At 42.8% G+C, this 27,441-nt stretch overlaps 1 protein-coding gene and 1 pseudogene across 3 annotated transcripts; one reads left to right on the forward strand and one right to left on the reverse strand.

The window, feature by feature from the left end:
• Nucleotides 1–3,524: 3,524 nt before the first annotated feature.
• On the forward strand, nt 3,525–5,109 carry LOC138390260 (small ribosomal subunit protein uS11-like; annotated as a pseudogene).
• Nucleotides 5,110–5,450: 341 nt separating this feature from the next.
• On the reverse strand, nt 5,451–26,562 carry RNF19B (ring finger protein 19B). 3 transcript variants are annotated; one of them, XM_069477633.1, is made up of 9 exons: nt 25,802–26,562; nt 16,691–16,896; nt 15,018–15,159; nt 13,368–13,530; nt 12,793–12,907; nt 10,872–11,012; nt 9,719–9,926; nt 7,103–7,234; nt 5,451–6,257 (listed from the first exon to the last, which is right to left on the reverse strand). In XM_069477633.1, the coding sequence occupies exons 1-9, from the start codon at nt 26,431–26,433 to the stop codon at nt 5,807–5,809; spliced, it is 2,190 nt and encodes a 729-aa protein (XP_069333734.1). In that variant the 5' UTR covers nt 26,434–26,562; the 3' UTR covers nt 5,451–5,806. The 3 variants fall into 3 exon arrangements, with proteins under 3 accessions (XP_069333734.1, XP_069333735.1, XP_069333733.1); XM_069477634.1 differs by having other exon boundaries at nt 5,451–6,307; XM_069477632.1 differs by having other exon boundaries at nt 15,018–15,162.
• Between the last annotated feature and the right edge of the window lie 879 nt (nt 26,563–27,441).

Raw genomic sequence — 27,441 nt, forward strand, 5'->3', positions numbered from 1 at the left:
TATGTGAGATAGACCCACGCTCGAACTTCTTATCACTCAACCCCCATGTATGAACTTGCTAGGCCTGCCATAACAAAGTACAACAAACTGGGTGGCGTAAACAACAGAAATGTATTGCCACACCGTTCTGGAGGCTGGAAGTCCCAGATCAAAGTGCTGGCAGGGCTGGTCCCTTCTGAGGGCTGTGAAGGAGACTGTTCCATGCCTGTCCCAGCTCCTGGCGGTTTGCTGGCCATCTTTGGTCTGCCTTGGCTTCTGCTGCATCTCCCTAATCTGAGGGATTGAGGGGGTAGGACTCCAACATACGATTTTTGAGGGGACACAATTCAACCCATAATACCCCCAAATCCCCTATTCTAACTAGTGGACCATAAATACCTTTTAGGTCCCTTGGGATTTGTGCTGGTTTAGGGCCAGTCTCCAAGGAATCCCTAAAGGCTTGTGTGTTTCCATTTCCCTAATCGCAGGTGCAAAGGTAAATGGCTTAAGACCCCTTTGGGGAAAACCAGATTTACGATAGTTATGGTGGTATTGCTGGGTGCTTCCTCCAGGGTACCCTGCACTCCTTTATTCCATGACTTCAGCTCTGAGAATTGAGTATCCATAACTCTCCATTGTAGTAGCTCAAAACAGGCCTCTGATTTGCCTGAGTCATGTTTTGTGTTATATAAACCAAGTGGGACCTTAGCAGGTTACCATATATTTCATCACTCCAGCTCTGTTGCCGCGGTACTACCCCTTGGCCCTGTCACTGCAGGATCCCACTGTCCCTACTGATACCAGGGATCCCATCTCAATGGCAGCATCTCTTAGCTTCATTCCCAGCACTATGCACTATAGCACTTTGCAAGATGAGGTGTCTTCATTATTTATGGACTTTCCAATTCTTCGGTGAAAGGAATAATCTCTGGGCAATTTTGGAGGGCAAAACCTAGGAGGTAAGTGGTCACATATATGATAAATCTACAATCAACATTTCTATCACCATGATTTTGGTTCTTCTTCTGATGCTATACTAAGGAATTTTTGGCATCTCGATTTCATTGAGTGTAGCCACTTTTAAGTCCAGCATTCATCCAACCAACCAGCTAAGAGCCATTTTTACCTGCTAAAGCCAATATACTGAATCCAGAATCTCTAGTATGCCTATATTGATAAATCCAACCCAGACAAAAATAAATTTGTGATCCTTTGTTCTGGGTCTAGCAGCTTTAGAATCCAGTCCACACACATTCCCCAGGTTTCTACTGATACAAATTAGCAAAATCTTATAATTCTTCTGTAAATCTTCTTTCAGATCAGACATTGTGTTTGCCTTTCAGAGGCACACCGGGATCTGAGTCTAGTTAGCTCTGGTAGCAAGGAGGGGGCAGTGGGTGGGGCATGAGAAGTGTTGGCATCCCTTTCAAGGTAGCTACCCCAGGGTCTCTAAGCAATAGAACCAGCCCCTCTGTGAGGGGAAGAAGGACTGCTTCTGCTGGGTAAGAGAAGCTAGGTGGAGACTGTGGGCTCACAGCACTAGGTCCCACTCTTTCCCAGACAACGCCCTAACTTTCACGTAAGAGGCCTAGTAAAGCTGTGAATCAAGCTTATGCTGTAATCCAATGACCCACAATCTCCATTTGATTTTCATGTACACCAGCCTTGCCGCTACAAGAGATAAAATTCTTTTCGGGTTCTCCTGTGCATGCCTTGAACTGAAAATTTAGAACTTTCGAGCTTTTCACTTTCTTCCTTTAACCCTCTAGCACAGTCACCGCCATCTAAGTCCTCCTTTCTTACATTACAGTCTATCACAGCAGTCCCTTGATCTGCCAGTCTTTCCTCCAAAAGACATTTCAGGTGACCACAGGCGTAAATAACCTTTGTCTGCCAGTTTACCATTTTCATTCCCTTCAAATGTAACTTAATCATAACTAATCTAAGAGTCCCATCTTTGAGGGCCTGTTGCTCGTAACTACTTTTGAAACCAAATACTGTGTTAGTCAGTAGTTATAGGAAAAAATACTCCTCTACCCATTTTAAGTGGAAGAGGATTCAATACAGGTGAATTAGGTGGAAAGCCTGGGCAAGAGGGTTGTAGGCTAGTCCCCCGGGAGATTCCTAGACCCAGAACTGGCCTACATGGGAACTGCTACTTCTGCCACCACTGGGGAAATGAGGAATCAGGCCACCACAGGTGGACTACAAGAACACATACCACAAACTGTCATTTATGGATCAGGACACCCTTCAACACCACAGAGCTATTGATGGACATTGGAATGCTGTTGACAAGAAACCTAAGGTCTCTACATCTTGCAGGAGCAATAGCTAAAGTAGCTAAAGAAAACCCCTGACTCACTTCTTCCTTTCACATCTTCTTCATGCATCTAATTGGCAGAACTTAACCACCTTAAGTTACATCAGAACCTTAGCTTCAAGGAAGTCTGAGACATAAAGTTTTTAGCTTGCTAGTCCCTGCAGTACAAGAAGGCACATTAAGTCAGAATAAATGAGAGCTACCCATTTACTATAGCCACAAGCTTCTTTATATCAGCCTATCCTAGTAGGACTTGTGACAAGACACACTCTTCTCCCAGTTTCAGACCCTTTGAAAATTTACTGCAAGCACCCATCTGTCTGGCTTTGAAGATGATCTCTCTTCCTGGTCTCAGAGAAACCTAAAATGTCCTTGTCTTCCAAGTTTTTTTTTGCTAATCTACACAGTCTTGCCCCCAGCTACCTCTTCAATCCAGTCTACCACTCTCCCTGCCTTGGCCTGCTTTGTCCAGCTGTATAGGCCTCTTGGTGTGTTTTTTTTGGAAACAGTTCAAGGATGCTCCTGCAAAGGGCCTTTGTACTTTATTCCTCATGTCCGGTGTGCCCTTCTTCTAGATACTCACGTGGTTCTCTTCCTTGCTCTGTTCAGGTCTCTAATAAAATACACCCTTATCAAATAGGACTAAACTGGCCGTTTAAAGTAGCACCATTTACCACTCTCTTCCCCGTCTTCTCTTTAGTGTACCTATCCTCATCCAGATTGTATACCTGACTGTTTCCCCCACTGGGGTGTAAGTTCCATGGCGACAGGAATTTTGCGTTTTACTGCTTGCTGCATCCCATACCTAAAATGTAGTATTTCAGAATGAATGAAGGCTGTATGAAGAGGAAATGAAATTCTCCCCCTTTTCCAAGCTGAGAACTAACTTTTCCAATGCATTACTCACGTTCTCCTCTAGGTGGTGCCAACAGGCCTTTTCATCTGCTTGTCTGGGCGATACAACAGTAGTGCCGCAAACGATTATTAATAGAATGAACCTAAGTTATTCATAGCCTCTGGCCTAGCGTTCTAGGCTTCCTTTCTTATGATACCTAGAATCTCTAATTTATTTCTTCTTATTCCTGCAGGAGTAAAAAACATGAGACTTTACCAAAAGCATTTTCAGTATACCATCTTTACAACCCCATAATTAGGATTATTATTCCCATTTTGTCTAAATGAAAACAGACTCAGCTCATTCCGATGTGGAGTCTGGAGACGACACACAAAAATGGCACCTCAAAAGGGGAAGGCATAGAAGGAAGAACAGGTCATAAGACTTGGACCTCAGGTGGCCAAAGGAGAGAATGTATTTGGTGTTTGTCACATCTTTGTGTCCTTCAGTGACACCTTAGTTCATGTCACTGATCTCTCTGGCAAGGAGACCCTCTGCCGAGTGACTGGTGGGATGGAGGTGAAGGCTGACCGAGACGAATCCTCACCGTGTGCTGCCCTGTTGGCTGCCCAGGAGGTGGCCCCGAGGAGCAAGGAGCTGGACATCACTGCCCTGCACATCGAACTCCGGGCAGCAGGAAGAAACAGGACCAAGACCCCTGGATCTGGGGCTCAGTCAGCCCTCAGAGGCTCAGCCCACTCAGGTATGAAGACTGGGTGGATTGAGGACGTCACCCCCATCTCCTCGGACAGCACCCGCAGGGAGGGGGGTTGCTGTGGTCACTGTCTGGGAACTGGGCTCCTCACAATATTTTCTGTTAATAAATTGCCTTTGTGTAAACTAAAAAAAAAAACCAAAAAAACAGACTCAGATAGTAAGCTGCCCAAGCAATAAGGATTGGAACCCAGGTAAGAAATACAGATTTTGCTGGAAACTACTGCCCCTCCATCAGACTGCTTTGATTTTACTCAAGTTAATATTTCTCTTGGCAATGCTTCGAGAGAATTGTAAGTTTTGAGGTGACAATTTGCATTTCAGAGATTTCCAGACTGTCTGCCTCTTTTTCGAACAAGTTCCCTTTTTCACACAAGGACACCCTCTAGGACACTTTCTTCCAGAGACCCAAAGAAGCATTTCCTGTCTCAGGTGCAGGGAAATGTGCTAAACCTGGCTGCAGTGCCCAGGAGATAAGAATCTTCCAAGTTGGCTGCTGTCCAGGCTGGTCATCCTCCTTGTAGTAAAACACAGGCCAGAGAGACAAAGAGCAGGTACATCTGTGAAGGAAAACAGAAAGCCATCTGGTCCCCAGGGAAAGGATGTTTTCAGTTCTTCCTCTGGGCCCAGGGCTAAGGTGACAGAGAAGTATGGCACTGGATGCTCCTTAAATATGGTCTGAGAATTGGAGAAAGCAGAGGCATGAGAGAGTAACTGACTCACACAGTCACAAAGTAAGTTACTGCCAGATTTGGAATCTTACATCAGGTCTCATGAGCCTTTTAATTTTCTTGCTATACTGTGTATGAGCTTTTGTTTCTAAGGACAGTATTCTAGACAGACCAAAACTCCAAGTAGTATTAATTTAGCTCAATTCTGACGAATTTGTAAGGTCAGATAAGTATGTTCACAGATTTTGATAGCATGTCTCCCTCTCCTTTCATTACAAACCTCAGATTCCTTAGTCTTTCTTATTTAAACCAGATTAGCAAAATTGAGAAAGCGTTTTGGAACAGGGAGCAGTGTACCTGCAAGCACAGCAAACACCCGTGTTACTGCTTGTTCATTACGCAGTATCAGTATATTTCTTCCTCCAGGAACAGAATATTCTGTTCCCCAACTTGTAACATTCACTGGGGTCTCCCTTAAGAGCTACCTGGGACTGCCACTCCCTTCCTCCTCTGAAGCACAGGACTAACAGTGACTATCATGCAGAAAAGGGTAAATAAAGCTTTAACAGTAAACTGCACAGTTGCCTCCAGAGGGCAAACGAGGTTCGTTTGAATCTATTGCTTCCCTACTTAGCTGACTCACCTAATAACGCTTCAGTCTGACTACACAGGCCAAAACAAGCCTAGTTTTGCTTCCTGTCATGCTAGGAGTCATTGGTTTAGAGATGACTCCACCGCAGCTGGATCTGAATACAATCCTTCTTCCCTGGGATTAGAAAAACTCAGGTAGAGACTGTTAAAGACTAGTGCTCTGTTTCCAACACTTGGCTCTGTGTACGACTACCCAAGCCAAGGAAAATGAGATAAATTGAATTACGACAGAAATCTTTATTAAAATGTGTCCTTCAGTAATATGTTTAGCATACAATATACACACATACATATGTACATTCTTTGACACACCTCACAGATCGCCACCATCAGTTTAACCAATAAATTAAAACTAAAAAAGGGCGGGGGAAGGGCAGAGGGACAAAGGGCAAACTTCTCATGTTTTATCTGGTAAGAAATTGAAAATTTCTCAGAATTTCCCTGGGGAAAACCTAGGACCAGAGAATCTTTGAAATAAAATACATAAATCCCCACCCCACCCCCTCAAAAAAAGATTCTAAAAGATGCAGTTACAACAAGTGTGCTTCTCAGAACAGGAGCATTCATTCCACTTCATACTCTGACTTCTGCACCTTCTGGCTTCAAGACAATCTGTCCCTCAGCTGGAGCAGAAAGGTTCATGTGGGCACTTGGGCTCGCTGCACCTTGGGCTCTGGGGGTTGAGGGGCAGGCTGCAGTATGGGAGCGGGGGGAGCCACACTCATCTGAGGTGATGTCTGGCACATCGTCTGACTGCGTGTCAGAGCTCTCCAGGTCACTGCGGATGCTCTCAGGCTGGGCCAGGCTGATGTCCCAAGGTTTGCTGGCCGGGCAGTCTTTCTGTTCACAGCTTTGGTGTTTGCAGGGGGGATCCTCTTCACTGCCTCCACCACCACCACCTTCTTCATTCTCTGCCATCTGAGCATGAACATGGAGCGAGTCCTCTGTGCTGCTTCCACTCACCAGCTGATAGTGGCTTGGTTTGGCTTCAATGTCCACTTGGATTTCCATATTGTTGCATTCTCTGTGGAGACAAAATCCACTTTGCTGAGTCATGTATGGGTCAAGCTATATCTGTTGGTAAAAGCAGTTTGTGGGTTCAGCATTAGGAAGTTAAAAAAATAGGTAAACAGTGGACTATATCTCACTTTTAGCAAAAGTAAAATTTTAACCTAACACTCAAATAACATAGAAAAGAGCAATTATATCCTTTGTGCTGATTTAATATACACACATGCATGTACACACACATACACACTCAGCCAATCTCTTTAAACATCTAAAAAGAGCTTCCAAAATTCAACTAAGCTCAGAGTCTCACACTAGCTTACTCATAATATAAAAGTGAAAGATTTGTAGTTTTTTACTATTGTGCCACAGTAGAAGAAGCCAGAATCCCTACAGCAGGAGTACCACAATAACACCAGATGCACTAGCTCCTCAAAATGAAAGAGAAATAGGCTATGGGAACCTTATCAAGCAGAGGCAACCAGAAACCCTAGACTCACAGACATCAATGAACACCAATCTAGCCCTTTAAAGTTCCCTGTAACTATACATTGTTGTAATAGCCAAGAAAACACACACAAACACACACAAAAAAGAAAGAAAGAAAGAAAAAAAGAAATGAAAAGAAAAACCTCTAAAAGAAAAGAAAGGAAGAAAGAAAGAAAATCTCTAAAAATCAACTGCTAACAAGAAGAATCAGGAGATGCCAAACACTCCAGCACTAAGAACTTGCTCCGTGAATTCACAGGGTATACCCCACTAGCTGGTACATAGAGCCCTGACAGGAGGCCCTGAGCTTCTGAAGACCGAATACCCAACCAGAAAATGCAACCTCTCCTGGGCATCTGACTGTTCACATACCTGTCCTGCGGGTTGTAGGAACTGATTATGGAACCGGCCATAGCACGAGTGCTTGCGTTGTCACTAATTGCACCAAGACTGGCTGTGTCTTTGGGGAAAATTTCCTTTTGGACATCGGCTTGGACTTCTAACCTGTGTAAAGAGGGGACGTTCAAGTTAATACGAGACCTGGGTATTCCAAGACAGTCTGCTTCCTGGCACACATCTCTTCCATTTTTCTTCTGTAAATTGTGGTGATCTGTCTGATATTCTCTAATTGTCAAACAGCTCAATTAGATGCCCACACATTTTCTCTCTTAAATACCTATTGAAATCGTCCCCTCCTTTCTATCCCCACTGCTACTGCTTAATTTCATGCCCTCAGTGTCTCCTGCCCGGATGATTACAATTGGGTTCCCTCTCCAGCCTGAGTCCAAGTCAAACAACCTCCAGACCAGTGCCAGTGTAGACAAAGACCTAGTCGCTCTAACAATTCTCTCATTCCTGGTTCCCTACTGCCAACAGGCATTTAAGGTTTTCCTAATCTGCCAGGGAGCTCTCTGTCCAGTTCCAATATTCACTATGAATCCAAAATCAGAGTCACTATGAATTTTTTTTCTTTAGCTACCTGCATACATTTTATACCTCCACGACTTTGCACATGCTATGCCCTCTCTCTGCAAGTTTCTTTTCTCTACCAGACAAACTTATATTCAGTCCTTAACAACAAAGGAAATACCATTTCCCCTCATTCTCCCAGCAAACCACTCACTTCCAACTAAGTACTCCCACAGCACCTACCTAGTTATCAACTTACGCATCTTTCTCCCATTCCTCTGTGAAGACCACAGGAGACCACAACTCATTCACACTTTACCCTCCCTGCCTGGCACATAGTAGGAACTCAAACGGTTAGCAATCAAATTACCTCCAGGCTATGAGATTGAAGGACGTGTAGGAGTCAACCTCCTCCCTCCTCTTAGAGCAGCAAACTTTCCCAATGTGTCTCAGAGCTAGGAACCCATAACTAATTCCCTTCTTGGCTCCAACACCATTTTGTTGCACACTTAAGTATTCCTCATAATGGGTTTCACAGTCAAACCCATCTGACTCATTCACTTCCTATAAAAGAAAGTCTTTCACAGAACTGGAACAGCTGGACTGGCTAAGCTGCAGTTTCAGCAAGTCAGTCTCCAATTACGTCTGTCTGCTTATTTACAGGGGTGTTGGTTTTAAGAAAGCACGGCAATGAATACTCCAGCATGTGGGGGCGGGATCCCCTAACAAGAGACAACCAAGTCATGAGACAGAGCCAGGTCAGTAGCAGCCAGCAGCTGCACATGCAAGCAGCCTCCACCCTGCTGCCTTGTGCTTTTGCTCTGCTGCTCCAGCCTCACAAGCCCTTCCAACATGTGCCAAGGCCCCAGGAAAATGAGGGAGTGCAACGGAAAGTACACGGAGTCAGAGGACTAGGTTCTAGTTTCAGCTCTGCCACAGAATCGCTCTGAGTTGGAAGAGCCCTTCACAAAGGCCACCTACTCAGGTAGTTCCCAGATGCTGGTTCGTGCAATGGCTATGCTAGAATCACCTGGGGAGCTTTATCAAAACACAGACCACCCTCTAGGCCCTATTCCACGAGATTCTAAGTTATTAATTCTTGAATAGAGCCCTGAAACATATTTTTAAGAGGCTCCTAGGTGACTGACAGGCACTCAGGTGTGGGATCTAGTCTACCTGCTATCTGTTGCTTACATTCTTCTAATAACCAAATGGCCATCTGGTCCACTTTAAACACTACCAGGGATAGGCAGCTCAGTGTCTGCTAAGGTAGTCCTTTCCTTCTTTGGGCTTTTAAATAGCTTTTCCCTATATTCTCTATACTGAACCAAAATTAGTTTCCATGTAGTTTCTGCCAAGTCATCTTAATTTACCTCTTGGCATGAGTCACTGAAGTCTAATCCTTTTCCTAGTTAACGGCCCTTCAGATATTTGAAGGCAACCATCTCCCCTCCCTTCCTATCCTGCTTTGCTCCACCTTTACCCCTCCCCAGGCCTCTCTTCTCCAGTGCATTCAACTACTTCTCATGTAACATCTGTCGTGCTCCTCCGAATATATTCTGTTTTGTCTAAGTACTGAAACGACCAAGCAAGTCACAATCTTTTTGGTCATAAAGCTTCACATATTCTCTACACAAGTTCATGGAATTGATTTTCCTTTTCTATCGAAAGAGAATAGAAAGGTAATCAGGATCACAGTACCAATAAGCCAAGGTACAGCATAAATGCTATTCAGCTGAAAGCCAATGACAAGCCTAATGGAGACCACAGCCTTAGGAATTCTATAAAAATGCCCTCTGTCCCTTCCTGAAACAGGCAGCCTAATGTAGTTGCGGGAAGATCTGAAGTCAGGATTATTCTTTATATAGAAGCAGCTATGGTGCAGTGGAAAGAACACTGCAGTGCGTAAGTCACTTACCTTTCTAAACCTATTTCCCATTTGTAAAAGTTAAAAAAAAAGATAACGGTGACAATTACATCAAAATAAGATGATATGTAGGACATGCCTGGCACAGAGAAATGGCTCAATATGTTACTTCTTATAATTCTAACCATTTCTGTCAGAAATTATCTGTTTACCTGCTGTACTTTCCCTTGCCACTGGAGAGAATGCCGCCACTCAGCGTGCCCCCTGACAGAGCTGCAAAGCTGGCTGTTTCACTGTAGGGGCCTTGCATGACGCTGAGCCCGTCGGTAGGGCTTCCACTAGTGCTCAATACGCTAGTCAGGCCTTCGATGCTGCTTTCCCCAATGCTGGGATTCTTGAGGGCTCGCCAGGCATCTGCCACTGGGGATAGAACCAAACATCTCAATTCACTATAGCACAGCATCAAAACAATCTGGTAGGCATATTCCTGCAATGACTCTTCAGAATGGAGGATTTTCATGTAGAAAAGTACTAAGATATTCACTTAATGAACAGCTATTTTGTGCAGCTACCACTTATCAGGTGTTTTAGTATATGTTTGTTTTTAATCCCAATAACTAGGCATTGATAGCCTCAATTTTAATTGAGGAAACTAGAATTTAAAACTAAATGACTTGTCTAAGGTCATGGTTAGTCACACAAAATGACAATTCTGACTCCAAATCCATTATTCACCTTCTACTACACTGTAGTTACCATTTAATCGAGCAGGAAGATTTCAAAGTATGTTTAGATCATGTGCTGATTCTAGTAGAATCTTCGACTAAGAAGCTTGACAAACCTTTGGGGACCTTTGTGCCTCAGGTTAGTTGCTATGGTAAAGTAGAAATGACATTAAAGTAGAAGTCAGAAGACTTGCTCTAGTCCCAGCCCTTGCAAAAGCTCTTAATAGATATGAGATAAAAACTCAAAGAAGTTCCCCTTTAAGTGGGGATAATGACAACCCTGTCCTCCCTCTTCAGAGAGCTGTTGTAAAAATCAAGTGAGATGATAACTGTGTAAAGTCCTCTGAAAATTATAAAGTACTGTGCAGATATAAGACTTTATTATAATCACTACTACTACCAGCATATTTGGAGTTACTTGGAATCCTACTAGTTTGTACCTGCCACACAGAGGCAAGTACCAGAGGAATTAACCTAATAACTCTGGAACAAAGAAATGAAAAGCTAAAAATACTTTACCCCCTACAAAGCTCATTATCTAAAGTAATCCAATGACAGTCTCCCTGTAAAATATGCTAAATTTTACTGATTTTTATCTTGTGTGACATAAATTCAAATAGAAATAAAATTCCTTTTCCACCTGTGATTGGACCATCATCTTCATCAAACTCAATTTTCACTCCTTTTCCGTTGGCTGTGCTAACTCCACAGCCACCTCCACGACAGAGAGAAATGGGCACAACCCCATAGACGTATGCCAGCATAATGGGGACACCAATACCTGGGGGAAGAGGAGGAAACATGTCAGCAGGCCATCAGGTTCCAACTGCCCTGAATTCTTTTTCCCAGGCTGGGCATGGACAAACCACTTTATAAAGGGCCAAAGAAAGACAGAAGATGGCTACTCAGAAGAGGTTGCCTGGTGTAATAGCCAATTGACTGGCTATATGACCTTGGACTTATCTTCCAGAGTTGTCAATGATCAAATGAGAATGCGTGTACAGTGCCTAACACAGTAAATATGTTTTCATTTCCTCCTCTTCTATTCACTGCTAAAGTGCTAAACTAAGAACCAATCAAGAACCAAACATTAAATAAGTGACTACTGACTGAGTTTAGGATTCTTGAGGATGTTAATTCCAAAATTTTACTGCTGTGTGAGACAGAATGGCTTATTTGTTGAGAGCATAGGAGCTGGCCGGGAGAGCAAGGCGGCTCACACCTGCTTGAGTTCAGGAGTTCGAGACCAGCCTGAGCAAGAGCGAGATCCTGTCTCTACTAAACACAGAAAAATTAGCTGGGTGTCGTGGTACACGCCTGTAGTCCCAGCTACTTGGGAGTCTCAGGCAGGATGATTGCTTGAGCTCAAGAGTTTGAGGTTGCAGTGGGAGCTATGATGACACCACTGTACTCTACCTGAAGTGACAGAACAAGACCCAAACAAAAACAAACAAACAAACAAACAAACAAAAACCACGCACAGGATCTAAAGGCAGACTGCTTTGATTTATAACCCAGCTAAGTGACCTTGGGAAAACTACTGCAATTTTCTGTTATAATTATGCTGCTTTTTGTGAGGATTGTGAAGATTAAATAAATTAATATGTGAAAAACACTTGGAACCACTCCTGGCACATGGAGAACTTCATTAAATGTTAGTTATATTATTATTATTCTAAAACAAACACTCATGCCTCCCAAAATACTGGGAAGCTATTCCAGAGAGGTTGCCTAGTTTAATAGAATGATGACCAGACTTGCCATCGGAAAGACCAGGATTAGAATCTTGGCTCCAATTTAGTAGCTGTACGACCTCGGACCTACCTTCCCAGGGCTGTCAATGATCAAATGAGAATGTATGTATAGTGTATACATTTAACAAATCAAAATAAAAGTACCATGGCAAGTGGAGGAGGAGGAATATGAAAGGTGAACTAGGGATTAAAGTAATTTTCTTTTTCTTTTTTTTTCTTTCAGACAGAGTCTCGCTCTGTTGCCTGGGCTAGAGTACTGTGGCGTCAGCCTAGCTCACCGCAACCTCAAACTCCTGGGCTTAAGCAATTCTTCTGTCTCAGCCTCCTGAGTAGCTGGGACTACAGGCATGTGCCACCATGCCCGGCTAATTTTTTTTTTATATATATATTTTTAGCTGTCTAGATCATTTCTTTCTATTTTTTAGTAGAGATGGGGTCTTGCTCTTACTCAGACTGGTCTCGAACTCCTGACCTTGAGCGATCCTCCCGCCTTGGCCTCCCAGAGTGCTAGGATTATAGGCGTGAGCCACCGCACCCAGCCAGTAATTTTCTTTAATTCAATCTTTTTCTATGTGCCAGATAGTGTTCTAGACACTAACTTAAGAACAAAAGATCCCCAACTCTGATAATTGGTGTGGCTAAAAAACTAAAAAAAAAAAAAATCATAATGGTGCCTAATAGACGTAACTACCAAGGAAGGTTTGGCATAAAATGTGGTCATCTCTGGGAAACACCTGGCCAGCTGGCTAAATTGCCACAGTCAGAAAGCTGATAGAGAGAGAGGAGTCATTATCGTAACTAGCTTACCAACACTAACTGCAGCAATAACTGGGGATGCAATGACCGACAAAGTCACTCCTCCTGTGATAGCCAAATTCCTCTTGTGTTTGGAGGTTTTCCTTCCCTCATACCTGCTGTGAATCTAAGAGTAAAAAAAAAAAAATCCAGGTCAGCAGGTTAGGACATCGGTCTTTTGCCAGAGGAAAAAAAGGGACAAATGAATATTTACTTATAAGTTACCTATATTAAAACATATCCTCCACCCCAAAGAGGAATCTTTCTCAAATTTTAACCTAACTCAGACCTGAAAGATACAAACTAAAGCAGACAAAGATACTCCAAGAAGAGAGAAAATATAACTCAGGGGAATGAAGTAAGCATTTTACCTTTAAGTCACTGAGATAAACCAGGCCCAGGATGTTAATAAGAACTTTCAGATCTCATGGGGGTTTATGAAAATCCATTTAAGAAATTGAGGTTATTTTTATCTAAGAACCAGTTGGTTTTCAGGCAGCTTTGAAATGGAAGCTCCTTTTCATTTCCCTCAAACCTTTACCAACAAATCTAAAGCTGGAACATGCACACAACCCAGGATATCTTACCTTCCTTCCAACATAAACAGGAATGCCGATGACCATGGCAGGAATGGCAATGCCAGCAATGAGAGAAATCCCCACGGGAGCACCAATCAATGTACCCAGCTGCCAAAGAATTTTCTTCTTACGGCTCCATGGCTTCTTGCCCCAGAATGTACAGCCAGAGGGGCTGCAGAGCAAACATGCTGAAGTTAGTGTCAATATTACAAATGCAGCTACTGTCATCAGAGGGATTGATAAGAGCAACAGCCTTCTTTTCAATAGGAGTGATTAACAGTTACAAGAGGTTACAGGAAATGAATATATTACACAAGACAGAGCAAAGGACAAGGCCAGACTATTAGAGCTCTGGCTCTCTTAACTTGTTTTTTCTTTTGTAAAGGCAAGCCTCCAGACCTGAAACTCTTTTTCCATTCTTCTCTGCTGAACTCGGTCTTCCCTAATCCAACAACACAGATCTAGATCCCCTGACTGACAATACTTGGGATCCTGGATAGCCTGTGCACTTGCTATCTTGGATGATATCTCATGCAGACAACATTGTGTCTTGCAGCTAATGAACACTCTGATTTGTGTAGTTTTCTTGGCATATGTTCTACCACACCTAATAGATACTGCAGACCATGCTCCTGGGAAAGGATCTAAAAAGAACTTGTTGCACCTTTTATGTTGATCTGGTACTCTTTTTTTTTTTTTTCCGTAGGAGATGGGCTGTCACTATGTTGCCCAGCCTGGTCTTGAACTCCTGGCCTCAAAGGATCCTCCAGCCTCAGCCTCAGCCTCCGAAGGAGGCTAGATGTGGTAAGCAATTTTGAAAGTAGGGATCATGTCTTATTCATCCCTGTGTCCCCAGTGACTGGTACATAGTAATTACTTAAATGTTCACTAAATTGGAAATGAAGGGGTTCCATTTACACAATGAATGCTAAGTTTGTCTGTAAATATGAACTACTTCAGAACAATATTTTAACATTATATCAATGAATTCTTTGGAAACTCACTACATGTAAGAAACTGTAAAATAGTCATAACTCCAGCCTCAAGATACTTATAGTTTATTAAGATTAGACATGTACTTAAAGTACCACTTAGACATGTATCATCATCATGGTGATGATACTTATAATGAAAGAGATAAAAGAATATCAATAAAGAAGAATGAGGCAGACAAAGTTGTATGGATGAAATGGCATTTATGTGGCTCTTAAAGGATGGATAAGAACTGAACAAGTTGAGATAAAAGGGAGATACTGGAAGGTGATCAGAAAGCATTCTAGGCAAAGGAAAGAACATGAACAAGTATGGAAGCAAGAGAGCAAAAAGAGACATAGGGAACAACAAGCCCAGATTATCTGAAATATAGCATGTATAAAAGCAAAATGGGAAAAGCTAGAAAAGTAGATTAGGGCCAGACTGTGGAACCCACCTTTAAAAGCCATGCTAGGAGTGAATAAGATATGACCTGGAAGGTGACAGAAACAGTCCCTGGAGGTTGTGGAGCTAGAGAAAAACCACAATCAAAGGGGCACATCAGAGGAACGTTTTACAGCTTCCTTATTCTGTAATGAGAGGACGACTATATCTCTTTGATATCATTTTCCCCAGATCAGTGAAAGAACAAGATTACAAAGGCAATGGACACATTTCCCATCTTACCTGAGGTAATGCAAGTCTGAGATCTCTTTCATACAAAGCCAGCAGAATTCACAGCCACATACTGCACACGTCATGTGATTACAGCTTCCATCATTCATCTTGATAATGTAAGCACTGCATCGTGGGCATGGCTTAATGTCATCTGCTAAGGGAGGAAGAAAAAATGGGTAGAACAATACCCCAGTTAAACAGTTTGACTTAATTATTCCTAAGAATACATACAAGAAATGAAGTGGCAGTTAAGAACTCTTGACTGAGCATTCCAAATTGTGCAACCCACTTTACTGAAAGGTTGGCTATGCCTAGACCTCAGAAATTTTCATAAAACAGATCCTATCTTATATTGAGCTGTCTATTCCAATAACTGGCATCTTACATAGCACTTGAGCCACACTCTGAGCAAGGAGACTTCCCTAGAGAAAAAGATGTTTCCAAGAAAAATGGAATTTCTACCAGTCAATAGGCTGGCAGATTTAAAAGCAGAATCCTACAAGAAGAATAGTCTGTAGCCTAGAATTGGCTTTAAGTTTTGAAAAACCCATTAGTTCAGGAAACTAATTTTTCAAGTTCAACAAGTATCATTGTGATTTGCTGTTAACACAACCCACAATCCCTTCCCATTACACTTTCAAATTCAAAACCTAAAAAAAAAATTGAGTATGCTATGTAGCATACACCTGGTAATTTTCACAGCAAGTTAAGAAACATCCTATCAAAATTACAATGTAGGAGATTATGTTGTGCCAGGAAAAAGTGAATGGCAGAATGTTTCTGACTAGCCTCTCCCAAATGACATCAGTGAAATAAAGTACAAAGCAAATAGGTTTACTCTGACTTGTCAAGGTTGGAACTGAATGTGTGACATTCCTCCTTTTAAGGTTAATCATTAATCCATAGTACTGTTACTTCCTTTTCTTAAATCTGTACCCCATTTCCGAAAGTGGTGATGCATTTACAGCTTGAAGGCAAACAGGTTTAACACTAATTAAATGTCTTTCTGCTCACAATGAAAATTTTGGGTGAAAAAGCCCCTAGCAAAAGGACCTAATTGTCCTCCAATCTGAGACATATTACTAAGAAGGCAGAAACCAGACAATTCAATTTTGCTGTATTTCCAATTTTATGTGGGTTGGATAACCTCTATAATGGTCAGGGAGGGAAGCTATTTACCAAATATAATATTGAAAGTATTACTAAATGATATTTTCTGCTCTCTGATCCCTGGGAATACTTGGGTTATACAGTAAGATAATCTCTTCCAGCTTTGAGCCCACATAATGAAATACCAAATAAAGAGGTAATGAGGCCGGGCGCGGTGGCTCACGCCTGTAATCCTAGCACTGTGGGAGGCCGAGGCGGGTGGATCGCTCAAGGTCAGGAGTTCGAGACCAGCCTGAGCAAGAGCGAGACCCCGTCTCTACTAAAAATAGAAAGAAATTATATGGACAACTAAAATATATATAGAAAAAATTAGCCGGGCATAGTGGCGCATGCCTGTAGTCCCAGCTACTCGGGAGGCTGAGGCAGTAGGATCGCTTAAGCCCAGGAGTTTGAGGTTGCTGTGAGCTAGGCTGACGCCACGGCACTCACTCTAGCCAGGGCAACAAAGCGACACTCTGTCTCCAAAAAAAAAAAAAAAAAAAAAGAGGTAATGAGATAATGCCAACTTATACCTGGTCCAGATTCTTGCCCATAACTGAGACCTGACGTGTGTTTGGTCCGAACTCGCAAAGTCTGTGCCCTCTGTTGACGGGCCATATCGCATGTCTGATTTGGATGCCATATCTGCTTGCAGTGGTAGCAGAACTCAGTCTGGCAGCCTTCTCTCTCACAAGTTAGCTTTGGGCAGCTGGCACAGCCATAGGCAATAACAGCGTAACTGGGTAAGGAAACAGGAAGAGATATCAGTAAAGTAAGAATGATCTAACCAAGACAGACATTATTCATCAGGATTTAACACTGTGTGGCACCACCCCACCACCATATGTGATGCAGAGAAAAGACCACACACACACACACACACACACACAAAGTACAACTGACCAGCTATAAAACATAACCCATGTGAGAAAGTAAATTTCTTCTAGGGATTCCAAACTCAAGTCATATCTATTTCCTTAAAAAGTGGGGGAAATATTATATTAGTCTGAATTTCTATCATTTATTCAGTCATACTTTAAGCTGCTTTAGGAGCAATTTGCCACAGCAAGTTTCATAAATAACAGGGTACAAAACTATTTCCTTTCAATAGTTTGCTATATTTAAAGAGATTAGAATTTGTTTACATGAAAAATAGAACAGTTGTAAAGAACTAAAAGCAAGTATACTTTTTCATTTTTGTTCCACTGTGAAGCTGATCTGACCATAGCCAGAGAGGCAATAACCTTAAATGGACTCATGATCAACATCTCCTACTGAAAGCTCATCTTATCTTTCCATACGTTGTTTTTTTCTTTTTCTTTTCAACTTAGATCTATACCTTGAAATGTCTCCTTTGTTGACAGGTTCCAGAATCCAAGAATACTATCCATCTCTCTTATTGATTAATATAGCATTAAGGCTATATATCTCCCTTTGTCTCTTCTGACACATATTCTTATAGTATAAAGATAAGCAATTCAGAATTTATCAGCTCAGCATAAACCATTTCTTCTAATTCATGTTCATTTACCAAGAATTAGTCTCCCACAAACAATCCAATATTTTTATAAATCTTAGCCTTTCTGATTAATTCTAAACATGTCAACTCAATGTTCAGATTTCTCTAACAAGTGGACACTTTAAATAAAATTTTTAAAAAAGTAATTTAAAGAAACAAATGGAAAACTGAAAATTCATCACAATTTTTAAACAGAGATTATCAATGATTGCAGGATAACATGTTGCCATCTGCACTTTGTTGTCCCCTATTCCACCCCCAATATCTAAAGACCTCAAACAATTCACGCAAAAGGCTAACAACATTTTCTTGGATTTGTTCTACAGTTTGCTTGTTTGTTTGTTTCCATTGAAATTATTGACCAAGTATTGCTTATTTATTTGAATGTACATTAAATGTTCATGATAGCAACTCAAATTCTCAGGTTTATCATAGATTTTGCAAATTGATTTGAGAATGATTTTGAAATATAAATGATAATGTATCCCCTATGTTATATAATACATGCTGTATTAAAACTCTTCTCGGAAAGAACAAAGTGAGAATAGGTCAACGTGTGAATGCAAATGATTCATATCCTGTAGGAGTTCTGAGCAAACTTACCCCACCTCGCTGCAAAATAACTACTAAAGATAAACAATGTGTCTCCTGAAGAAAGTGACTTGCTTGCTATTTTGTATTAAATGGAAAAGTTACTGGATGACCTCAGAAAAGTATTAAGTCAACTTCTGAAGACACAAATTAAATAGCCTGTCAGGAAGCCTTGAACACTTCATGATCCATTCCTACCTCACATGATAGAAGTAAATATTTAATAACAGATCCCCTACACCTTGCTTTTTTAAAGAAGAGCATTTGATAGAATTGACAATGTCAATTTTGAGAGTGTTATTTGGTTCCAAGGAAGTGAAATAACCCCAAATACTCACGAATCTACAGCAATTTATTACCATGACAAAGAATTACTCAAGGCACGAGACTTGGCATTTCTGTTTTTGGGCCCTGGCCTGAGCTCTTGCCTGTGACTCATACTGCATGACACTGAGCTAGTTAAAATCTCCAAACCTTAGCTTCTGTCCTCCCAAATGGAGGTATAGGTGCTTGTCACCTCCAAGGGTAGCTAAACATGTTCTAAAACTGCACTTGAGATCTTGCCCAAAAGGACGGTACAAAAACATAGCCCACTTTGTCCTACTTCCCAGCCTTTGCAAACCGTATTTCTTCTGCCTAGAAATGTCTTTTCCTTATTTCTTGCCCTGGCAAATACCCATGTAAGAACCAGCTCAAATGTCATCTTCCCTATAAAATCTACTTAACCTCTCCAGGGAGCTGGTTGCCTACCTCATGCCTGTGCACAATTATTTTATAACACTTATCACGTTATATTGTAATTATCTGTTTATATGCTTGCCTCCCCAACCACACCGGACTTAAGGAGAAGTATCACCCATTGTTTCATCTCCAGGGTCTGGCACACTATTCAGGCTCAAAATACCTGTGTTGAATGAATGATAGAGACCCTCTCTTGTTTCTTTTGTTTGACTTTCCCTAGGGCATTCTAGCTCTTCTCCTGGGTCACCATTCTGCTCTAAAGCAGTCTTTTTAACTTCTCCATGTATTTATTGGTTTACTATATGCCAAGTAATGTAAATCCTAAAATTTCATATAAACCCATTTCAGGGGTAAATCCCTAAGTTCTGAATAGGGCAATTTTCTTCCCCAATAGTTGAAAAAAAATATCCTTGAGACCAAATCTACCCTAATAATCTTGTTCCTTCTCTTCCATATCTTACACTGGAGCTTCTCTCCTATTATGCTCTTTTATATTAATCAAACATCCAAGCTTGCTAATTAGAAGCTAAAAGGAAGGTGTAAGAAATTACATGCTGCTAAGAATACAGACACATCCCCCCCCAAATTCATAAAACTTTTACTCATTTTATTAATTTCCCAAATCTTCAGAAACATCATAATGTGACAAGCAAGATCATAGCACTACATAACTTCAGCCCTGGAGGGAAAATTTTTCCATTAGTATATATTTTGCTTATGCTCCAACAGACCCTGGTAGTTAAAGAAATGTGTTCCTATATCACGTTTGGACTTCCCATCCCCAAGTCATGTAACTTAACTCGGTTCCCTATTTACAAATAGAACCTGATTCTGTTGGATGTAAGAGCGGTAGACATGGGCCAAGTTGTCACAACGAGCTGTACCCTTACTATCTTTCTTTCTCCTGCCCTATTTCAGACCCACCTATAGGCCAGACAACTGCAAGAGACTCCTTCCTATCTGGTCTATTCTATACTACAACTCAAATTCTATTCCAGAAGGTCATCTATCATGAGGTTACTCTTTTGCTTAAAATATTTCCAAGGCCTTCGACCTTAAACTTATTTGCATGACATAGGACTATCAATCTGAATCAGTTTACCTTTCCAGATTGATCTCTAGTCACTTCCCAGATCATGCTCCCTATAATATGCATCCAGAGGCTAACCAAACCAGACTCCAGACTTAGTACTGTCTTCTATTTTTAGACTTTCATGCACTTTCTCATAACACTACGGTTTAAAATGCTTTTTTCTCTATTCTAATCTTTGTCTGCCTGGTATAAATTCCTACTCATATTCTTGCAGGCCCAGATCAAATAAATATCATTTCCTCTCTGAAGTCTTTCTTGAAACCATCATGAAAAACCTATTGTTCTTTCATCTATCTAAGAGCACTTGTATTTTCTTTAGTATTTACCACATTACATTTATAATTTCCTATCAATGAATCATCTGCCTTCTATACCAGGTGAAACTCCCCATCAAGAGGACGTCTACGTCCTTTAAGTAATATCCAGTACTCATGGAGGTTCAACACTATATCATTCTCAAACATGTCTGCTGAATGATCACCTGTCTATCCTATTCTTGTCCACCCTTCTCATCTCTGTTCCTCCCCTAAGAACTGTGCTACTTGTATTCCTCATCTTTCTCATCAAAAATCACCTATGCATTCCATTCTTCTGGGACCTAATTGAAAGATTTTGTACATAGAGTTGTAGAAATAGTCAGAATATAGATATCCCAATCTAAAGGAGTGAGCTCTCAATCTACTGAGAGCAAAAGATGCATTGTTAAATAAAGATACTTAACCGAAGGCAGGACAGAGTGACAACTGTTAAAGGAGTTTAGAAAATGGCAACGAGTCAGGGAAAGTTTAAGTTAAGCTTTAAAGATGCCACAGACCGGGTGCGGTGGCTCACGCCTGTAATCCTAGCACTCTGGGAGGCTGAGGCAGGCGGATTGTTTGAGCTCAGGAGTTCGAGACCAGCCTGAGTAAGAGCGAGATCCCGTCTCTACTAAAAATAGAAACAAATTATGTGGACAGCTAAAATATATATAGAAAAATTAGCCGGGCATGGTGGCGCGTACCTGTAGTCCCAGCTACTTGGGAGGCTGAGGCAGGAGGATCGCTTGAGCCCAGGAGTTTGAGGTTGCTGTGAGCTAGGCTGACGCCATGGCACTCTAGCCTGAGCATCAGAGTGAGACTCTGTCTCAATAAATAAATAAAAATAAAGATGCCACAGAAAAAAACAAAAACATATTTTCAAGTGATCTAAGTTGAAGAAATTATATGATATTGAAGATTGCATATTAGCATTAACGAGATCTACAGTGCATATTAGTATGTTTAAAGACTCTAGGAAATTCATAAGTAAACATGTTTTATTTTGTTTAACTGAATATTTTCCAAATTTATTTGATCACAAAACATTTTTCTTTCAAGTAATGCCTACAACATACCTTGGAAAATATTCATGTAGATGAAAAATAGAAATTAAAATCAAAAGATGGTTGGAGACTATAAAGGAGCTTAAATGATAAGGATAGATCAAATAAATATATTCTTAAAGACATAATGAGAAGTCATCTTCTAGGTCAGGTAGTCAAAGAATGAACAGTTTTAAGCAAAAGAGTGATATAGATGTTCCACTTTAGAATGAGCACTTTGGCAAATATGAGAAAGACGTATTGGGCTGGAGGACAGTACATATGGGGGCAGAGTGGGGGGATGCAGGGAAAAGTTGTGGAACAAGAGGTTGGAGCCAGGAAGGTTTCAAAAAGGAAAAATCCTCCTTCACTGACTGTGAAATTTATCTTGCTCAGGGAGCTTGCTCTTCCTTCATAAAATGTACTAGGGATGATCAGAAGCTTCCTATTTATGGGATGGTCTGGTCCAGTTGTCTGGGAAGGCCAATATCTGACATTATCTCCTGGGATCAGGTGGGAGGAGGGAATCTGCAGGGGACAGAGGCAGCAATGACAGGCAGGAATGGTGGACCTGCACAAAGAATTTAGGTCAAGACAGCCTTATCTCCTATTCATCTGTATAGGAGATCTGCCCCTGTTATGTCAGGAAATTTTCTGTTGCCTACTTTGCTCACTCCTTGGTCTCTTAGCAATTCGAAAGGCTTTAAAGATTGGCAACAGGGCACTTGAGAGGTAACCATTACAGTTACATGATTTGGAGGTTTCTGAAAAGACAGGCTTGAGCAGAGACTCAAAAGGGTAACAGACTGCACCATTTATTAGCTATGAGACTTTGAGCCCCATACTTAAACTTCTCTGAACTGGTTTCTCCTTTATAAAATGCATTTACCACAACCTAACTGTATGAGACTAAGATGAAATTGTGTCTGAATAAGATTATAGTCTGAAGACTTTAAAGAACTATAAAAAATGTCAGTTATTTGTATTTTGAGCTAATTTTATCACATTTGAAAGTATGTTTTAAAAATTATACTCCATAATATTGTTCTTAGTTTATTAAATAATAATGTGAATGTTTCCCCACTGAAATTGGTTCCCTTATTTATGTATAAAATAAAATCTTATTCAAGTATGAGAAAAGAAAAATTCAAAACTTTTTGCTCTGTTCTACAAATATTTTGTAAACAAATAATGGATCTCTTAATATATGGTGCTCTCATTATCATCATTAGTCACAGTAAAACTGATCAGAACTCTGTAAGATCACTCCCATGCCCTCCCTCACCTTACCAAATATACACACACATACACGAAGCAGAGGGAGGTCTTGATAAATTTGGCTGGCAAGAACTTTATCTGTATAGGCAGTAAAGATGGTCAGATACGGGAATAGGAGATAACTGGGGCTTAGGCTTCTCTGCTAGTACTCACTCATGATTTTTACCAGGCCAAGAATAGAACAGTTTGATTAAAAAACAAAACAAGGGAACCATAACATTCAGTAAAAACACAGAAGATATTTTTCTCCTGACATTAAAAAAGAAGCAACAAAATCACTGGCCACATTTCCTGGGAACTCAGACACCTGTTTGGAAAGTGACAGAATTTTAATATTACTCTCTGTTTATCTAACCACCTTCAACTGAAGATCTTAAAACACTTTGCAAACATTAGTCAAGCCCCTCCAGTCAGGAAAGGATTAGGCTTATTTCAGATAAGAAAAATAAAGTAGGTAAGAGGCTGCTAACAATAGGAATAAGAAAAGAAACTAAATTCTAGCATCCTTGGCTACACTGAACGAAATGCACCCAAACAATAGCATCCTCAATAATGAGGATGAGCCATTGCTTTTTATAACAGAGACTGAGGCTGGGTGCAGTGGCTCTTGCCTGTTATCCCAGCACTTTGAGAGGCTGAGGCAGGAAGACTGCTTGAGGCCAGGAGTTCGAGACCAGCCTGGGCAACATAGTGAGATCCTCCCTCTTAAAAAAAAAAAAAGTTAGCCAGGTGCAAGTGGCATGTGCCTATAAGTCCCAGCTACTTAGGAGGCTAGGCAGGAGGATCACTTGAGCCCAGGAGGTCAAGGCCATGATAAGTTGTACCACTGCATTCCAGCCTGGGCTATAGAGCAAGACTCCATAACCAAAAAAAAAAAAAAAAAAGGGCAAAAAACAGAGAGACTGAGTGGATGAGTAGAAAGAATATTATCGTTGGTTGGAGTTAAAATTAGTGTTCCAAGCCTGGTTCCACCACCTACTAGTTATATGACCCTGAACAAGTGACTCAATTTCTTTAAAATTCAGTTTCCTCAACTATAAAACTATTACCAAATCCATCTCACAATGTTGTGAGGATCAAATTAAATTATGTATGCCCGGCACACAGGTACTCAGATGCCAGCTTGCTTTCTTTCCCCAAATTTCACCTGAAGCCTACAGACGATACATGGGAAAAAAATTTTATATATATGATTGTTGTAATTCTCTTAACTAATTTAAAAAAAAATTAACTCTCAATGATACTAACCTAATACTTGGCCAAAATAAGAAATAGCCTACTTCTTTAATAACTTCCAAATCAGTAATGATTTAGAGTTGTCTCCAAGCTTGCATGTAAGTTTCTGTTAATTTTTATTCATGTGAGCAAAGACAGAGATTGACTTCAGAGAAATAAAAACAAAGGGGGAGCTTTTCCAGAGAGATGATCAGTGATGCCACACTTCTTAGTTAAAATTCAAAGAAACTCAAATCTCAAAAAGGAGTTAATGTACTATTCCAAAATTAACCACGCGGTGTTCTCTTAAGTTAATATTCCTTTGGTTCAGAAAACAGAGCAACAGTATCTGCAAAATTTTAATATCATAAAAATTAACCTTGTAGGGCCAGTAAGACCACCAGACATAAGCAGACCCTTCCAAGAACCTACAAGGTCCTTCCTGATACTAACTGAAAATGAAAGTGAGCTACCATAAACAAGGTACCTTTGACCACAGTTCAAAGTAATTTAGAAACACCATCTCCGTGTGGTTAAATAACACACCCATTTCTAAACAAGTTTTGGCAGAATAAAAAAACAGAAGTTAACTCTTCTTACTCTCCTAGATACTCGAAGACAGCTCCTTTTGAAAGGAGACAAACAGCAGCATCATGGAAATCTCAAAACAGCTTTTGTTGATATATAGGCTACAATTAAAAGTCCTTAACTCCTTTGAAGCAAAGATCACACAGCTTTTTACTAGCATTATATTTACACACTGCAAGGAGTACCTATCATCTTTTTGTCCCCAAAACATGACACACAAGAATAAAATTCTGTCCAAGGTCACAGAGCAGGTAGGTAATGGCAATCTGATTCCCAACCACTTAGATGAGACCCTTCGATGCATGCAACCATTCATGGGATGTACTGACAGCAACAACCAGACTTTTAAAAGGCGGAATGGCACAGAGTCTCCACTGAATGCTTCAGATAGGAAAATCTTGTGGTGTTATGTCCAGATATTGCAGATATTGCATATTTTAACTCACTGACCTTTAGAATTCAAACATACATGGTGCATTAAAAAGACTGTCATCAAGAACTCAAGATCAAAGGGGTTAGGAAACACATTTGCTCCTACCATACCAACCTCTGGGCATGCTTATTCTCAGTGCCCCATTGATTCTCTATACAAAGAAAGGGTCTGTCCACCCCTCACCCTGCCCAAGGCAGCAGGGTAAGAACCAGAGTGTCTCCCAATAGCTTGGCACAGAACAGATAGTGCCCAGGGTGCTCCCAGAGCTCTGCCAGTGAGCCGTCCTTTTTTCCAAGTCAGCTCAATCCCAACTTTCAGCAGTGGTTGTCAGGAAGAACACGCCTTCCCCTACGATGATGCTAAGTCTGCCCCTGGCCAGATGGACACACCCCTCCGAAGCGCTGCCCCCGCAGAATATTTTCACTCCCTCTTTTGCCAAATGTCCCCTCCCCACTCTCCTTAAGAGATACACTCCCACCTCTGGGCAGAGGGCCATTCACCTGACAAAAAACTGCCTCTCCCTGTCTCCTGACTCGATGGACAGCTCCCTTCCCCTCACCACTGCTCAGCCCCCACCTCAAGCCCTAGGGCAGGGGTGGGGTGTTGGTGCCTTCACCCCACTAGTCTGGGCTTGCCTGACGGTTACTGGTTACCACCCCGCCGCAGTTGCCGCCTTCCTCTCCCCTCACAGGCATCCCTCGCCTCCTCTCTTCTTGGGACACAGACACACACACACAGCGCCGAGGACTGCCTCTCGCACCTGGCCCCACGCGGGGTCCCCGCAGCCCCCCCGCCACGCCCCTCCGCCGCAGCCCACCGGCCTCGGCGGCCACGCCCCCGCGCTCACCCGCAGTCCGGGGCCGGGCACCAGCGGCAGTCGGGGTCCGAGGCCAGGTAGCGGCGCAGCATGAACTCCTCATACTTGTGCATGAGCGGCGGGTCGGCGAGCAGCAGGCGGATGTCGTGCGGGTTGAGTCGCTCGCTGCACTCCGGGCAGCTGATGGGCACCCGACTCTCGCTGATCTCCAGGCGCAGGTAGTGGCGGAGGCAGTCCCGGCACGAACGGTGCGGACAGCTAAGGAGGCGCGGGGCCCGCTCGGGCGGCAGCCGCATCAGGCACAGCGGGCATTCCACCTCCTCCGCGCCCGGGCCACCGCCCTCCGCCGCCTCCTCGTCGTCGAGCCCGGGCGCCGCCGCCGCCGCGGCCTCCGCCTCGGCCTCGGCGGCCGGCTCGGTGGGCAGCGCCTCGGGCGGCGGGGCCTGGGCCGCGGCTGGGGCCGGGGCGGGAGGCGGCGGCGCGGCCGGGGGCGGCGGCTCGGCCTGCGGCTTGGCCCGGGCGCGGCGGCCGCGGGCCGAGGCGGAGAAGACGCTGTGGAAGGTGAGGCGCCGGCGCCGGCCGCCGCTGCGGCACTTGGGGTCGGGCGCGGCCGCGTGTAGGGATGTTGAGCGCGGCGACTCGGAGTCCTTCTCGGAGCCCATGGCCCGCAGAGGCCGAGGGGCTAGGGGCGTCCAGCGCCGCCACAGCTCCCGCCCCAGCGCCCCCCCAGCCGGCGCCCGGGCCGACGCCGCCGCCGCCGCCGCCGCCGCCTCAGCCGCCCTCCCGGAGATAGAAACCCAGCGGCGGCGACGAAGTGGTTATAAAGCCTCCGCCCCGCGCGCCGCTGCCCACTGCGCAGGCGCTCACCTCAGACACCTCACAACCCGCGCCGCCCCGGCCGAGGGGGGCGCTGGGCGGGGCCGAGCGGGGCGGGGCCGGCGAGCTGGGAAGAGCTCCGCCTCCTGCCGGTCAGCTGGTTTCAGGGCAGCCATGTTACAGTGACTCAGACCCACTCAACTGATTTCCTTGGGGCCCGCCCCGAATTCCATCGTCCCTACCCCCATCATTCCCAAAGTGGACTTTTCGGTTTGCAGTTCCTCACAGGCTGAGGCCACTTCGAGTAGAGGATGCTTCAGTTACTTTATCTGTAAAAAGCAGATAGAGGTTGATCAGATGGTTGAATCCCAACTGGTCCGCCTTCCAATATTTCTGTTGTTTATTCAGTAAACAGCATTAATTAATAAATAATATATTCATTCGTTGAGCATCTACAAAGTGGGAGACATTATTGGATAAGACAGACAGGGTCCCATATCTGCAAGGAATTGACAGAATAAAGTACAAATTTCTTAATACAGCACTCAGTGCTCTCTGAGCTAAAAGACTGTATTCCTAGACCCACGTCTCATTCTATCCTCCTGGTAGCTTGGTTACTCACCAAGCTTGTGGAAGAAGGCCCAGCATTTTCTTGCCTGAAAGTGCCTTTCTTCTGTCAGTTCCTCACTCCCCTGACTGAGGGAGGACCTGGACCCTTAGGCTTCCTAATGGGAGGCAAGCAAACAGCTTCAACAGCAATGGGAATGTCAGTTAGGATTAGATTCAGTTGCAAATAACAAAAGGAAGAAAATGGCTTACAACAGAAATTTATCTCTCTTTCCATGAAATTTAAG

This window comes from Eulemur rufifrons, chromosome 8 (assembly GCF_041146395.1).
Source record: "Eulemur rufifrons isolate Redbay chromosome 8, OSU_ERuf_1, whole genome shotgun sequence".
Taxonomy (NCBI): domain Eukaryota; kingdom Metazoa; phylum Chordata; class Mammalia; order Primates; family Lemuridae; genus Eulemur; species Eulemur rufifrons.

Excerpts from the sequence above, each read along its gene's own strand:
- RNF19B (XM_069477632.1), bottom strand. The coding sequence starts at position 26,433 with ATGGGCTCCGAGAAGGACTCCGAGTCGCCGCGCTCAACATCCCTACAC. Across the intron at positions 16,897-25,801 it reads TGCCCGGCCCCGGACTGCGG|TTACGCTGTTATTGCCTATG; the intron begins GTGAGCGCGGGG and ends TTCCTTACCCAG. Across the intron at positions 15,163-16,690 it reads TGGGCAAGAATCTGGACCAG|CAGATGACATTAAGCCATGC; the intron begins GTATAAGTTGGC and ends TTCCTCCCTTAG.